This window comes from Erinaceus europaeus, chromosome X (genome assembly GCF_950295315.1).
Source record: "Erinaceus europaeus chromosome X, mEriEur2.1, whole genome shotgun sequence".
Taxonomy (NCBI): Eukaryota; Metazoa; Chordata; class Mammalia; order Eulipotyphla; family Erinaceidae; genus Erinaceus; species Erinaceus europaeus.
The window spans coordinates 85,714,384-85,729,919 of NC_080185.1; the positions used below are offsets into that span (position 1 = coordinate 85,714,384).

A 15,536-nucleotide genomic window follows, 5' to 3' on the forward strand; every position below is an offset into this window, starting at 1 on the left:
TTGCAATGTAATTTTACCCCAATTTTGTCTGCTTCCCAAGTCTTTGCACTATCTTTTCCATATCCTTGGTTTATTTATTTTTTTACTTTACTGCCAAGTTTCTTCAGTCTCCAAATTAAGATAAAAACATGCACTGATGGGGTTTCTCCTCCCAACATATAGATAGATCTTTTGTCAAAATTTTCTTTCTTTCTTTTCTTCTTTTTTTTTTTTTTTTACCAGAACACTTCAGTTCTGCCTTAATGGTGGTGTGGGAGATTGAACCTGGGACATTGGAGTCTCAGGTTATCTACCCTCTGCCCCCAAATTTTCTGTGATTGAAATTTAGTTTTTTTTTTTTCTAGGAGCATGCTTCTTACCTTTTAAAAAATAGTTTATTTTAATGAGAGAGACAGAAAAAGTTACATAGAAACTAGAGCACTGGGAGTCAGGCGGTAGCATAGCAGTTTAAGCGCACGTGGCGTGTAGCACAAGGATGGGTGTAAGGATCCCGGTTCATGCCCCCGGCTCCACCTGCCGGGGAGTTGCTTCACAAGGTGGTGAAGCATGTCTGCAGGTGTCTTATCTTTCTCTCCCCCCTGTCTGTCTTCCCCTCCTCTCTCCATTTCTCTGTTCTATCCAATAATGTCAACATCAATAACAACAACAATAATAACAACAATAAAATAATAAGGGCAACAAAAGGAAATAAATTATAAAAAATATTTAAAAAAAAGAAACCAGAGCACTACTCAGCTCTGGCTTATGGTGGTGCTGCTGGAGGAGGTGGTGAACCTGGGACCTCAGAGCTTCAGGCATGAAAATCCTTTTGCATAAGCACTATGTTAATCTTTCCATCTTGTATTCTGGCTTGTACTTTTCATAGAAGATCCCACTTTATTTAAGGTATAAGACCTAGAGGATTTTTTTCCCAGGAACATAGTTTTCTCTTATACAGTTGAATTTTTAAAATGTTATATCTTTCTTAATAAAACCAGGAGCATGAGATGTCTGGAGCTGAATAATACGGAAGGGCTGGGATTCTGTTTCTTTGGCTTCCTGCACTATTGTTACTTTATTTGACAGTAACCTGTATGACTTTAGGTAGAATACCATACACAACTATGCTTTATAAATGAAAGAGAAAATATTATATCAAGTACACAGTTTTGAAATCTTTCTGTGGTTGATGGTTCCTAATGCTTTTAAGGTTGCAGATTTCTAAATACTCAATGAGAGCTATTGACTATATATAAAATGTATATGCATAAATAGATAATATTTTCCATAAACTTCAGGGTGTTCATCGTAGTTCTTTAATATAGGACAAGCCAAACTCAAATTTTTCCATGTGTTATTAAGAAAACATTCAGATTTCTGAGTTTTGTTCTTGTATTTCCTAGTTTAGAAGTACAGCATTGTGCCCAGAGGTGAAAGCTGGGCTAATTTTTTTCACATTTTTCTAAAGATGTTTATATAGTTTTGATCTCTAAAAAAATCCAGTTAAAAAAGGCAACAGAACTGTGTTGTGTAAAGATTTATGTTTTGCACTGTTTTGATCTAGTAATTATTTGTTTCCAACTTTACTTTGGCCACTGAGAAGTTGTAATTTGTGTGTTTTTACATCCTGACTTTGGTACTACCATTGCTTCTGTCTATCTTTTATCTGATATTTTTTGTACTTAGCTACCTCATAGCACCCATTAAAATGCCCTGCATAGTTTACTCATAATTGTTTGTTAAGTGAAAAAATGCAGATTGAGTGAATTGTATAATTGTTTTTAGTTGAAATTTTCATCAAGAGTTAAATGTAACTTGGCTTTTTAGGTTTGTTAAACATTCACTAGATAGTTACTTATGTATTAATCTATGAAGTGACAGTTTGGTAGGTGAGCGTGCTGCCCCTGGGCTGGTTCTCCCTCCTTGAAGTGGTGACAGTCTGTATGTTGGTGACAGAATATAAGGTAGCCCCACTCATGCAGAACTCCAGTGGAGCTCCTGATATGTCAGAAATAACAGTGGGGGTATAACAAGGGATTGATCAATTTTACTAGACAGGAAAGAATATCTGAAAAGGCAACCATAGGGGATGACATTTAAGGTGAGCTCAAGGAATATATCCATCAGTGGGCATTTAGGTTAATTCCACTCCTTGGCTGTTATAAATAACGCAGTTTCTCATTTCGTGTGCATTTTTTCTACTGATTAGTGAACATCTTTGTAGGTGCTTACTTGCCATTTGTGTATTTTGAAAATGTCTCTAGTTTTTTGTCCTTTTTAATGAGGTTTCGTTTTTTTTTAAGTACAGTTGATACATGTGTTAAATTTCTGAATTTTATGCAAAACACTTTAATTCTCCTTTAATTGTATGAATTCTTTATATATTTTGGATATAAACCCATTACCAGATTTTCAAATATTTCTCCCATTTGATAGAGCACCTTTTCATTTTGATGCTTTCATTTGAAATAATAGCTTTTGTTATGCAGAAACTTTAGTTTGTAGTTTTATTTTGCTTTTGTTGCCTTTTTATGTTAAATCCAGAAAATATTGCCAAATATTAATGTCTATATATATATATATTTTAAAGACTTTTAAAAATATTTATTTATTCCCTTTTGTTGCCCTTGTTTTATTGTTGTAGTTGTTCATGTCGTTGTTTTTGGATAGGACAGAGAAATGGAGGGAGGAGAGGAAGACAGAAGGGGAGAGAAAGATAGGCATCTGCAGACCTGCTTCACCGCTGTGAAGCCATCCTCCCTGCAGAGGGGGAGCTGGGGGCTCAAACCAGAATCCTTGCACTTTGTGCCATGTGCGCTTAACCCGCTGTGCTACAGTTCTACACCCCCTGCATGCATATATATGTATATTAATATTTTATTTATTTATGAGGATAGGAGGAGAGAGAGCGAGAGAGAGCCAGACATCACTCTGGTACATGTGCTGCCTGCCGGGGATCGAACTTAAGACCTCAAGCTTGAGAGTCCAATGCTTTATTTATTGTGCCACCTCCTGGACCACTTGATGTCCATATTTTCTTAAAGTTTTATGGTTTCAAGTGTTAAATCAAACCTTTAGTTCATTTGAGTTAGTTTTTGCATAAGACAGTGGTCTGGTTTCATTCTTTGCATTTTTAAGTTAAATCTTTTCATTACTTTTGATAAGATGTCAGAGCACTGTTCAGCTCTGGATTATAGTGGTGCCCGTAATGGACATTTGACCATTGGTTACTTGGACATGCAAGTCTTGTGCTCTAACATGTCAAGCTACCCTCCCCCAGCCCCATTCTTTTTATTTGGCTTCCTAATTTTCCTAGCATGATTTAGAAGAAAATGTCACTTTCTTAATGTGTGTTCTGTAAATAAACATTTTATTTATTTTTCTTGAGGGAGAGTAGTTTCTCTGATCTACTATAAATCTGATTTATTTAATTAGAGCACTGCTCAGCTCTGGTTTATGGAATGCAGGGGATTGAACCAGGGGTTTTGATGCCTTAGGCCTGAAAGTCTTTTTCATAGCCATTTACTATCTCCTTTGCCCTCTTTGATCTATTTTAATACTGATACTATACTATATTGATTACTTTAGCTTTGTAATGCCAGCTTCATCCTTTTAAGATTATTAAGGCTTGCAGAAATACTGGAATTGTTGGAAAAATCATAATATATTTTTCTATGCAGAAATGCATCATGATTTTTCTGACAACCCAGTAGCTCACTTTTATAGTGTACTGGTTTTGTACTGTAGTATCACCCCCCTCCCTCTCCCTCTTACCTACACCCTCCCTCCAGCTACATTTTCTCCTCTCCCTCTCATTTGACTTCTCTCTGCTTCTGCATTCCCTCTTTTATTTGATTTTTTAATTTTTTTTCATTTTTATTAGTGCATAGAGACAGAAATTGAGAGGGGAGGATTAGAGAGTAAAGAGACAGTTAGACACTCCTACTTCACCACTCATAAAGCTTTCCCTCTGTAGGTGGGGACCAGGGGCTTGAACCTGGGTCCTTTTACACAGTAATGTGTGTTCTTAACCAGGTGTTCCCCCTTTTTTATTATTTTTTTGTATTCCCTCTTTAAAAATTATTGCTAGGAGTTGGGAGGTAGCATAGTGGGTTAAGCGCACGTGACACAAAGCGCAAGGACCGGCTTAAGGATCCCAGTTCGAGCCCTTGGCTCCCCATCTGTAGGGGAGTCACTTCACAAGCAGTGAAGAAGGTCTGCAGGTGTCTTATCTTTCTCTCCTCCTCTCTGTCTTCTCCTCTCTCCATTTCTCTCTGTCCTGTCCAACAACAACAACTACAACAATAAAACAAGATCAACAAAAGGGAATAAATAAATATTTTTAAAAAGTGACTGCTGTGGTCTGGAAGGTGGCTCAGTGGTAAAGCTTTGGACTTTTCAAGGATGAGGTTGCGAGTTCGATCCCCGGCAGCACATGTGCCAGAGTGATGTCTGGTTCTTTCTCTCTCCTCCTATCTTTCTCATAAATAAAATCTTTAAAAAAAAAAAGTGACTGCTTAGGTTATTATGTATCTTTTGTGGTTCTGCATATGTTACTTATCCGAATTACAGTGTATTTCAGATTAGAAGGAGACTTTCTTGGTATTTCTGTTATCAAGCAATTTCAGATTTGTCTTGGGTTAGTAAAGGATGTTCATTTTATTTATTATTATATCAGCATCCAGTAAAACTAGATCAGCAGTCCTCGGGCTTGTTTTATGTGGATAAGGATAAAAGGAATATTGGTGTCTATTAATAAAATCACAGCTACTGTGTGTTACCCTACCATTTAAAGGCAACCACTGATAGTAATTTTGTGGTTCTTCCCTTCCCAGGTTTTCTTTCTTCTTTCTTCTCTACACTATGGCAGACATTTTCTTATTAATGGCCAGGGAAGTGATAGGTATAGGGTTCAATGTAGGCCCTTAAGATGAAACAGTCAGGTTATTTAAGAGATTAGAGAAAGAACTGCTCTAATTCTGGCTAGTATTTGTGCTTTTCATCAATGTTAAGTTAGAATGAATTAGTGAGAGACCAAATAAATTATCCTGTGTGTACAACTTTTTTGGGATTTTCTTTCCATTATCTCCTCTTTCCTCTTTACTTTTCAGTGACCCTGTGATTCTCTGCTTCCATATAACCATTTGAAAAGAATTTTCTGCACAAATCATCTATATTACCGACTTCTCATTGATAGACCAACTCAAGTCTGATTTTCTTTCCCACCAGCTCACTGAAACTGCTTGTCAAGTTACTTCTGTCCCAGTTTCAGTGTATATTTCTCTGTATACTTTATTTTAAAAACATTAGGGGTTTTTTTTGTTACTTTGCCTTTGTACATTTGAGAAAAGTGAACTATTTCGGTTTTCTTTTTCATTTTTTAATTTATTCCCTATTGTTGCCCTCATTATTAGGATTTATTTCCTTAATTATTTTATGAAAGAAAGAGAAGTGTGAGAAATAGATCAGAGAACTGCTGAGTTCTAGCATATGTAGTCCTAGGGATTAAATCTGTGGCCCTAATCTTGCAAATCCTTTGTTCTACCACATTTTGACAATTATTTTGCCTTTCAAGATAACATGCTTAAATGAGTTTTGCTGCCTCATTGGTCTTTTTGCTGAGTTCTCATCCTTTATCTTTAAATATTACATTAAATAGGAACTTGTTTCCTGAGTTTTTTCTTATGAAGTAATCATCTCCAGACCCTTGATTTCATGCACTGTCTATTAGGATGGAAATGACATTTTATTTTCAACACATATTTCTTTCCTGAACTCCATTTATTAAGTATTTGGGAGTCTTTTATGTGTACAATGCTGTGCTAGATACCAAGAATGTAAACATTGTAGAAATGAAGTGTTGTAATTGTTATGAGAGAAACAGTACTGTAACCAAAAAAATAATAACAGGCCAAGTCACTTCCTCAGATAGTCCTAGCTATGTGGAAAATGTTAAGAGTCATTATAGTGGGAATAGCACTTAAAACAGTCTAGAGACCAGAATAGTGTTCCAAAAATTAAGTGGAAAGAATAATCAGGTTGTGTAGAGAGGGCATGGAGAAAATTCCAGGATCCAAATCATGTCAGAATCCTGTGGATGATGGTTGGAGTTTGGATATTATAGGGAACCTGGCAGAAGGTTTCAGGCAAGGAAGGTAGCATGAGCTGATTTATGGTCTAAGAGGTTTTCTTTTTCTACTCTGGAGAAACAGTTGATTAAGTGTGGAATTACGTCAGTCAGTTATCCCTATTTTACAGTTGAGGAAACAAGCACACAGATGCTGATTTATTAATCATGCAGTGAGAAGTTATATTACAGGAATTTTAACATTGGTTTCCTGATCCTGAGCTGTATTTCTAATTTGGTGCTTCTTCAACATTAGTATAGGAATCACCTGAAAAATCTTAATAATTATATTGATCTTTTTTTTTCTACCTCTGGATGGTCCTTTTGCATTTTTAACAACTGACAGTTGATATCAGTGTTGTCTTTGATTATATTTTGAGTAGTAAGACTAATCGAGTGAGCTGCTACTTACCTGCTAATAAGCCAGGCTTGGCGACTGCAGGTGTTCTCTTTCCTTTGTTTCATTATTTAAAGTCATTCTAAATTTGATCAATTGGAAACGAGTAGTACTGAATAGAAGTGAATTGCCCTTTAAGAAGTACTTTCTCGCGATGCACCTAGTTGAACACATGTTACAAGGCATAAGAACCCAAGTTCGAGCCCCTGGTTCCCACTTACAGGGGGAAAGCTTTGTGAGTGGTGAAGCAATGCTGCCTCCCTACCTCACCCTACCCTCTCCATTTCTGGAAATCTATCCAGTAAATAAAGATAATAAAATAAGTGACTTTCCTCATTATTTTTTAATTTTACACACTTTATGTAAGCCCTACAAAACCAAGATTTCAAACCTCAAATGCAAATAAAGTTTTAGGGAATGAGGAAGTGAAAAAAGGATAAATAAAAGTATTTAAATAACTGTTGGTTCATGATATCTTCCATAAAGCTGGTCTTCTAAGCAAGGTTTAGGAAGAAATATTTTTTACACAGATTACTTCATGCTCAGAGTTCTAGTTGTGATGCAACAAAGGCAGATTCCAGGGAATTGTTTAGACGAAACTTCACATATTGGAGACTTCACATAATGAAATGTATTCCTGGTTTAACTTCTAAGAGGTAGGCAGGACTTGTTTCCTAATTCTTAGTTATATAGTCATGTGTCCCCATCATCAGCAAGATTGACAACATCTCAATTTCTCACTTTATGTCCCCTCTTGCTGTCTTAGAATAACTTTAGGATCCAACAGTATTGAAGAATCTCACAAATTTGTATTTTTATCTACAAGCATTTATTGTAATAAATCTGATAAATGAGCAGTATGTTATTAAAGGATGTACTTGGGAATCAGAAAGGCCTGGATTAAGATATTTTTTGGCATTTTCACTAGTCAGTCTACTTCATTTCTCTGGACCTTAGTTTTCTGTTTGTAAAACACAAAACTTGAGCTGAAACTTCTGTCAGAACTCAGTGGAGAGGCATCTAAAACTGCCTCACTGGATTTCAGCTAAAGACAGTGCCAAGGGACAGTTTGGGTGAGGTGGGTGGGTTATCTGTTTCCCTAGTTTGATTTGACTTTACAGGCTGTTTGTTACTGTGTTAGTTTGTTATCTTGTTAGTTTATTGGTTGTTGGCTGAGGGTTCTTTGCGCTTTTGCCCATGGAAGGTATCTCTGTTGGTGTGATTTTGACTCCCCCCCCACATTTCCTTCTTTCTGGTTTGATCAATCTTTCAATTTTGTTGTGGTTATTGTAATTCTATTAGGTGGTAGTTGATTTGGTTCCCTTGGGTAGGCTTGGTTCTGCTCTTTTTTTTTTTTTCTTCTGGTTTAACCAACCTTTGATTTTGCTGTTACTGTTGTATTTGCTGAGGCTTATTTGTGATTTCATTTATGAGAGGATTATGGTGTGGTATGGCTTTGCCTTCTTTTCGCTCTGGCTTGATCAAGTATTTGCCTTTCCTTTTGTTCTAGTTGTTGCATCATCTAGTGGTGGATTGTGTTCTCTTTAGTGGGTTTAGTTTGGCTTGGCTGGGATTTTTTGCTTTTGCTTTTTTTCCCCCCTCCTTTTTATCTTATTTATTTACTTTTTTGGCTTAATTAATCTCCACTTTTGTTGCTGTTAATGTATTTGCTGAAATTGCAATATCATTTGTGAGAGGACTTTGGTTTGGTGTGGCTTCCCCTTGCACAACACAATAACTAAACAGCAATAACCAGGACACAAAACTACAAAACACACCCAAAATACGTTCAAATCAAGAGTAGAATATCCTGCTAGACTGTCATTAACACCACCAAAAAACTAGCCATATATTGGAGTACTCAAAAAAGTGTTGAATAGGGGCCAGGAGGTGTCCCACCTGGCTAAGTGCACACATTACAGTGCACAGGGACCTGGGTTTGAGCCCCTGACCCTCTCTGTATCCCTCTCTATCTCCTTTCCCTTCTCAGTTTCTCTGTCTCTAATAAATAAATTAATAATGAAAAATTTAAAAAATACTCATTAAAAAGTGTTGCATTATGGCACTGAAATGCCATAAATCCATAATATCAAGAAATGTCGTGGTCTAAGAGGTGGCACAGTGGATATAAAGTATTAGACTCTGAGACATAAGGCCCCAAGTTCAGTCCCCATCAGCATATGTACCAGAGTGATGCCTGGTGTTCATGTTTTCTACCTCCCCCATTAATATAGAAATAAAATCTTGAAAAATATATCAGTGGGGAGTCGGACTGTAGCGCAGCGGGTTAAGCGCAGGTGGCACAAAGCACAAGGACCGGCATAAGGATCCCGGTTCGAACCCTGGCTCCCCACCTGCAGGGGAGTCGCTTCACAGGCAGTGAAGCAGGTCTGCAGGTTTCTATCTTTCTCTCCTCCTCTCTGTCTTCCCCTCCTCTCTCCATTTCTCTCTGTCCTATCCAACAACGACAACAACAATAATAACTACAACAATAAAACAACAAGCAACAAAAGGGAATAAATAAATAAAATAAATATTTAAAAAAGAAAAATATATCAGTGGCCTAAATTCACCCATTAAAATGCATAGATTAGCAAGATGGATCAGAAAACACAACCCAGCCATAGGCTGTCTGTAGAAATCCCACCTGACTCAACAAGATAAACACAGATTCAAAGTGAAAGGATGGAAAACTATCATACAAACTACTGGAGCACAAAAACAGGGCAGGAAAAACTATTCTCATATCTGACACAATAGACTTTAAATAAAATAGGACTGGGTTGTGGCTCACCTGGTTGAGCACACGTTACAGTGTGGAAGGACCCAGGATCAAGTCCCTGGTCTGCACCTGTAGGGGGAAAGCTTCATGAGTGTTGAAGCAGGGCTGCAGGTATCTCTGTCACTCTCCCTCACTATCTTCCCTTCCCCTCTCGATTTCTGGCTGTCTATCAAATAAAGACAATAAAAAATAATGAAATGAATAAAGTAATAAAAGATAGGCATGGGCATTACATAATGATCAGAGGATCAATCAACCAAGAAGTCTTAACCATCATTAACATATATGGACTCAATGTGGGCCCATGTAAATATGTCATAACACTTACTTAGTTACAAAAATACATAGTAACTAAGTAATAGAGACTTCAACATCTCACTCTCACACATAGATCATCTAAGCAGAGAAACAACAAAGAAATGAGAATTAATTGAAGAGATAGACTAGACAGAATAGACCTTCTGGAGTCTTCAGAGTTCTACACCCCAAGAAATTGGAATACACGTTCTTTTTTTTAAATTTTATTTATTAATGAGAAAGAGAGAAAGAGCCAGACATTAGTCTGGTACATGTGCTGCCAGGGATTGAACTCAGTACCTCATCCTTGAGAGTCTAGTTCCTTAGCCACTGCGCCACCTCCTGGACCACAGGAATAAACATTCTTTTTGAATCCACACAGAACACCCTCAAGGATAGACCATATCTTAGGCCTCAAAGACAGTATCAACAAATTCAAGAGCATTGAAATCACCCCAAGCATATTCTCAGACCACAGTAAAATTAAGCTAATACTTAACAACAGAAAATTAGTAAAAGTTTCCAAAATGTGGAAACTCACCAACACATTGCTGAACAACCACTGGGTCAAAGAGGAACTCAAAGTAGAAATTTAAATGTTCCCAGAATCAAATGAAAATGAAGACCACGATCTACTAAAATATTTGGGACACAGTTAAAACAGTACTTATAGGGAAACTCTTAGTCATATGAACACACATGGGGATGGGGAAGGTAGATTTCAGCTTCACTATAGGTGGGTGGGTGTAGGGACACAGACTTTTGGTGGTGAGAATGGTGTTAATATTCACTCCTATTAACTTACAGTCTTATATATCACTAATGAGTATGAGGGGAAAATAGATTGGAAAAAAAACTTGGTTTAAAATAGTGAATGTCGAAGGATATTAGATGAAACCCTTGGACAGAATGTCTATTCTTTGGAATTGGAACTTTCTGTAGGTACCACTTAAAAATCATTCTTTGCCCTAATAGGTATGCTATACTCAATATTTCTGGGACCTTGAATAGTGTCACTCAGCCATGTAAAACTTGCCTTAATGGAAGGGAAATTCCATGTACAACATTTCTTAAGTTATTGAAACCCCTTTTTCCTTCATGGAGGGGGATTCTCTAAACGTCTTTTGGTAATAAAACAATGGCTTGTAGTCGGCACTCAAATATTCTTCATTCTCATTGTGTGACCAGGTATAAAGAGTAAGTGGGAACAAACATTTGAATTTTCTTTATTTATTGAATTTATTCATGAGCAGTGAAATGTTTTTAGCAATAAATCTATAGAGGTAGGGTTAACTTTGCATCCTTTTAAGTACATGTATGCAATCCATTTGTTGTGGTCTTATGTTTTCATTGTGCACCTGTTATTTGAACCTCTGTGAAAAGTTTGGAACACAGACACTAGAAACTGAGAAAAGCCAAAATGCCTCTTCTAGAACCTTGATATCTTTGGCCTGCTTATAGGACTAAGCTTGACCAAACAGACGCTGCTCTTCTAATTTTGCATCTAGAGCCACTGATGTAAAGTCTGAGATTATTTAGAAACCATTTTGTCTGATACAGCTTCTAGACATCCAGATCCTGGCAGTAAATGACAGTAAAGATACTCCCATTTAAGCTGTGGCTGGCAGATCCTTAACTGTAGTTCTAGGCTGCCTATGTTTGTTTTTCTTGTTTTCGTTCTTTATTAATTTTTAATATTTATTTATTCCCTTTTGTTGCCTTTGTTTTATTGATGTAGTTATTATTGTTGTTAATGATGCCGTTGTTGGATAGAGAAATGGAGAGAGGAGGGGAAGACAGAGGAGGAAAGACAGCTGCAGACCTGCTTCACTGCTTGTGAAGCGACTCCCCTGCAGGTGAGGAGCTTTGGGCTTGAAGCAGGATCCTGGTTTTCTTTTTTTCTAAGTGTAGATCTCTAGGCCTTTCTGTTGATTCTGTGAACTATCAGTTACCTTCTAGTGAGTCAATTCTCTGCTTTAAAATCAGTGTCTGTTGTTCTTAGCTCAGACTCTGGAGAGTTTGTGTATTTTAGATACATTGTATGGGTTTTTTATTGTGATGTTAATGGTTTACAATGTAGTTGTTGGAACATGGGTACAGTTTCTCATCTTGCCAAGATAGGTATCTGCAAAGCACTCTTACCTTCAAATGAGGTCTATCATTGTTTATCAGGACCTGAAACCCTACCACCACTACCTCTATCCTTGTCCTTTCTCCAGAGACATTTGTTTTGGTGTAATACACCAAACCTATAAAGCTTTACTTTGTATTTGTATTTTCCCTTTCTGTTCTTGTTAAGTTCTTCCCATGAGTGATATATCATATGCATCCTTCTCTTTCTGGCTTATCTCACTTAATATGATTCATTCAAGCTCCAAGGTGAACAGAAGAAGTTGACTTCATCATTCTTAATAGCTAAGCAGTATTCCATTGTGTATATATACAACAAATTTCTCAGCCAGTCATCTGTTATTGGACACCTAGGTTGCTTCCAAGTTTGGGCTATTCTAAGTTGTGCTGTTATGAACATAAGTGTGCATTGATCTTTTTAGAAAGGTGTGATTGTTTCAATAGGATATATCCCCAGGAAAAGAATTTCTGGTATAGAGTAGGTTCCTTTCTAGCTTTCTGAGAGTTTTCCATACTGCTCTCCACCGGGGTTGGACCAATTTACATTCCCACCAGCAATTCAGGAGGGTTTTTTGCTCCTACAACCTCTCCAACATTCATTGTTACTGTACTTTCTGATGTATGATATACTCACAGGGATGAAGTGGCATCTCATTGTTTTTATTTGCATTTCTCAGACAATCAATGACCTGGAGCATTTTTTCATGTCTGTTGGCCTTTTGAATCTCTTCTTTGAATATTCTGTTCATACTCTCTCCCCACTTTTGGATGGGGTCTTTTTGTTGTTGTTGCTGAGCTTGGTGAGTCTCCTTTATGTTTTTTGGTTATTAGCCTTTTGTCTGTATGACATGCAAAGATCTTCTCCCATCTGTAAGGAGCCAGTCACTTTATTTGGGTGGTAGCTGCTTTTGCTATGTAGAAACGTTTCAATTTGATGTAGTCCCTTTGGTTTGTTTTTATTTTTGTCTCCCTTGCAGTTGTACTTGAGTCATTGAAGATCCCTATAAAACTTTGACTGAAAAGAGTTCTGCCAATATTTTCTATTAGAATTTGATAGTTTCTGGTTTAAAATCCAAATCCATGATCCATTTGGAGTTTACTTTTGTGTGTAGTGAAATGTAGGGGTTCAGTTTCATTCTTCTGCATGTTTCAACCAAATTTTATCAACACCAATTTGTTGAAAAGACTCTACATTTAATAGGTTGGATTTCCTTGTTAAGAATTAGATAACCACAGGAGTATGGGAACTTACTTCTGGTCTCTCAATTCTATTCCACTGGTCAGAGTGTTTATTTTTGTTCCAGTAACAGGCAGTTTTAATTACAATGGCCCTTAAATAAATGTAATTTAAGGTCTAGGAGTGTGATGATTTCAGTTTGGGTATGTTTCCTTGAATAGTGGATTAAATTATTAACTTTTTAATTGGTATAATCAACACATTAGTCTTTTATTGTTGTTATTGATGTCACCGTTGTTAGATAGGACAGAGAGAAATGGAGAGAGGAGGGGAAGACGGGGAAAGAAAGATATACACCTGCAGATCTGTTTCACCGCCTGTGAAGCAACTCCCCTTAATGTGGGGACTTGGGGTTCTCAAACCGGGATCCTTATGCTGGTCCTCTCGCTTTGCACCATGTGTGCTTAACTTGTTGCACTACCGCCTGACTCCCAACACATTAGTCTTAAGTATATAACATAATGATGTGGTGCCAGTGCCTGTTGAGGGCGCCATTTGCCGGTCCCAGTTTGGGGCACCAGTTGCCAGTCTAGCTTCCCAGTCTAGCTTGGCGAGCGGGAGAGAGACGACCAGGGACTCATGGCTGAGCTGGGAACGCAGGTCAATCTTTATTGATGAGCGGGGATGCAGTTCAGCAATCCAATCTTTCTTCATTCGAAAGCCCTGTTTTTTATGTCTCCTGAGGTGGAAGTGTCAGGAAGAGGAAGTATGTAGGATAGGGGGTGGGGAGAAGGAAAATAGCGTGAACCAGTGGGGATTAAACTAATGAAAACAATGATTATGTAAATTGACCACAGCCTCATCAAGCAATGTAACAGAAGGGGTCTTAGAAGCAGAATTTAGAAGCATACCAACAATGTATTTGTGTATACTGAAAAATGATCTTCACAATGTATAATTAGTAGTTGCAGTATTTCTTTTTGTGATGAGAACTTTTTTTAATTCCAAAGATTTTATTTATTTATTCATTTTCCCTATTTGTTGCCCATGTCATTTTATTGTTGTAGTTATTATTGTTATAGTTATTATTGTTATTGATGTCATCGTTGTATAGGACAGAGAGAAATGGAGAGAGGAAGGGAAGACAGAGAGGGGGAGAGAAAAATAAGACACCTGTAGACCTGCTTCACCGCCTGTGAAGCGACTCCGCTGTAGGTGGGGAGCCTGGGGCTTGAGCCGGGATTCTTATGCTGGTCCTTGGCGCTTTGCACCACCTGTGCTTAACTCGCTGTGCTACCTACCGCCCAACTCCCGTGATGAGAACTTATTAAGTTCTACTCTCCCTTGTAATTTCTACTTCATGCATCACATTGTTCTCAGAATACAGTTTACCTCATTTGAGATATTTTGAGGTTATTGGCAGCACACATTTTCTATTTGTTAGTTACTGGGGTAATTTAAAAGTTATCTGGAATCACAAACCCCAAGTGTGGATCATGGAGGGAAGACATATTTGAATGTTTTCTACAAGAACATCTTAGAACATATTCTACATAGTTCACTAGCTCTTCTTAAATGCCCATTGGTTGACTGGGTGCAGATCAGATAGGGAGATATTTCCATTATAGTGAGTGTATGTTGGACAAAATTTAGGCCAAAAGCTGCATAAAATACATAACTTTGGATTGGTCAACATTGAGACTTCCAAACTACATAGTATGTACTAGTCTCAGGATTTTTTTTTTAAGGAGTTTTCATCTTCTAGGTAAAAAATATTGTATTGCCTTTGTTCTTATATCAAAACTAATATATTTTTAATGTTTAAAATAGTAAGAGTTGTACAGGGGCAACAAGTTGTATAGTATGCTTTTGGGTTAGCAGTTGAATTAGATATATACTTAAATTGTTCAGCTTACCACGAATATTTTTGTGTGTGATTATTTGTCTTCAGAATTTTAAACAGTTGTGTTACATTCTGTTTTAGATATATTTAAAATATTTGACCCTTTATAATATTTCATTTTTATATATAATTAATGTTTCATTTTTATATATAATTATGTAATAAGGAGTGTTGTGACTAAATATTTGTGTATAAACTTATGATTTTCTTTGAATAAATACCCAAGAGTGGAATTGGTAAGTTTTCAAGAAAACTACTGGGTTATAGTAAATTGTTCAGCCCAAAATGTGTTTAAACAAAACAACACTTGTTTTTTAAAGGTTTTCTATTATGATTTTGAAACACTTGTTTTTTTTAAAAAGGCATTTAATTTTGTCTTATATAACATGATTGCTGGGCAGTTTTATCTGGAGAGATTCTTTATGCCATATATATATGTGTGTGTGTGTGTGTGTGTGTGTGTGTGTGTGTATATATATATATATATATATATATATATATATATGCATTGACAAAGCATAATAACTAAAATTTTACACATTTTGCATGTTCTTTATTCTATATATTAAATATAAAAATTCAGTGTTGCAACTTTCTCACTTCTGTTTGGGGATTTTCATTTCAGATCATAAAACCAGAAACAACAAAACAAAAAGGAAAACATCGAAAACATGAAAGTAGACAGAACTAAACTGAAAAAAACACCTACTGAGGCTGTAAGTATCCAAAAGTTTTCTCTACCTA

At 36.7% G+C, this 15,536-nt stretch overlaps 1 protein-coding gene across 15 annotated transcripts in view; it reads left to right on the forward strand.

Annotated features, from left to right (window-relative positions):
• Positions 1–15,536, forward strand: part of HUWE1 (HECT, UBA and WWE domain containing E3 ubiquitin protein ligase 1) — a 175,053-nt gene that overhangs the window by 27,145 nt on the left and 132,372 nt on the right. For all 15 annotated transcript variants that reach the window (XM_060183492.1, XM_060183502.1, XM_060183503.1 and 12 more), the window contains one exon: positions 15,418–15,508. In XM_060183492.1, the coding sequence (XP_060039475.1) occupies positions 15,464–15,508 (45 nt within the window). In that variant the 5' untranslated portion in view covers positions 15,418–15,463. The remainder of the gene's footprint in view (positions 1–15,417; positions 15,509–15,536) is intronic.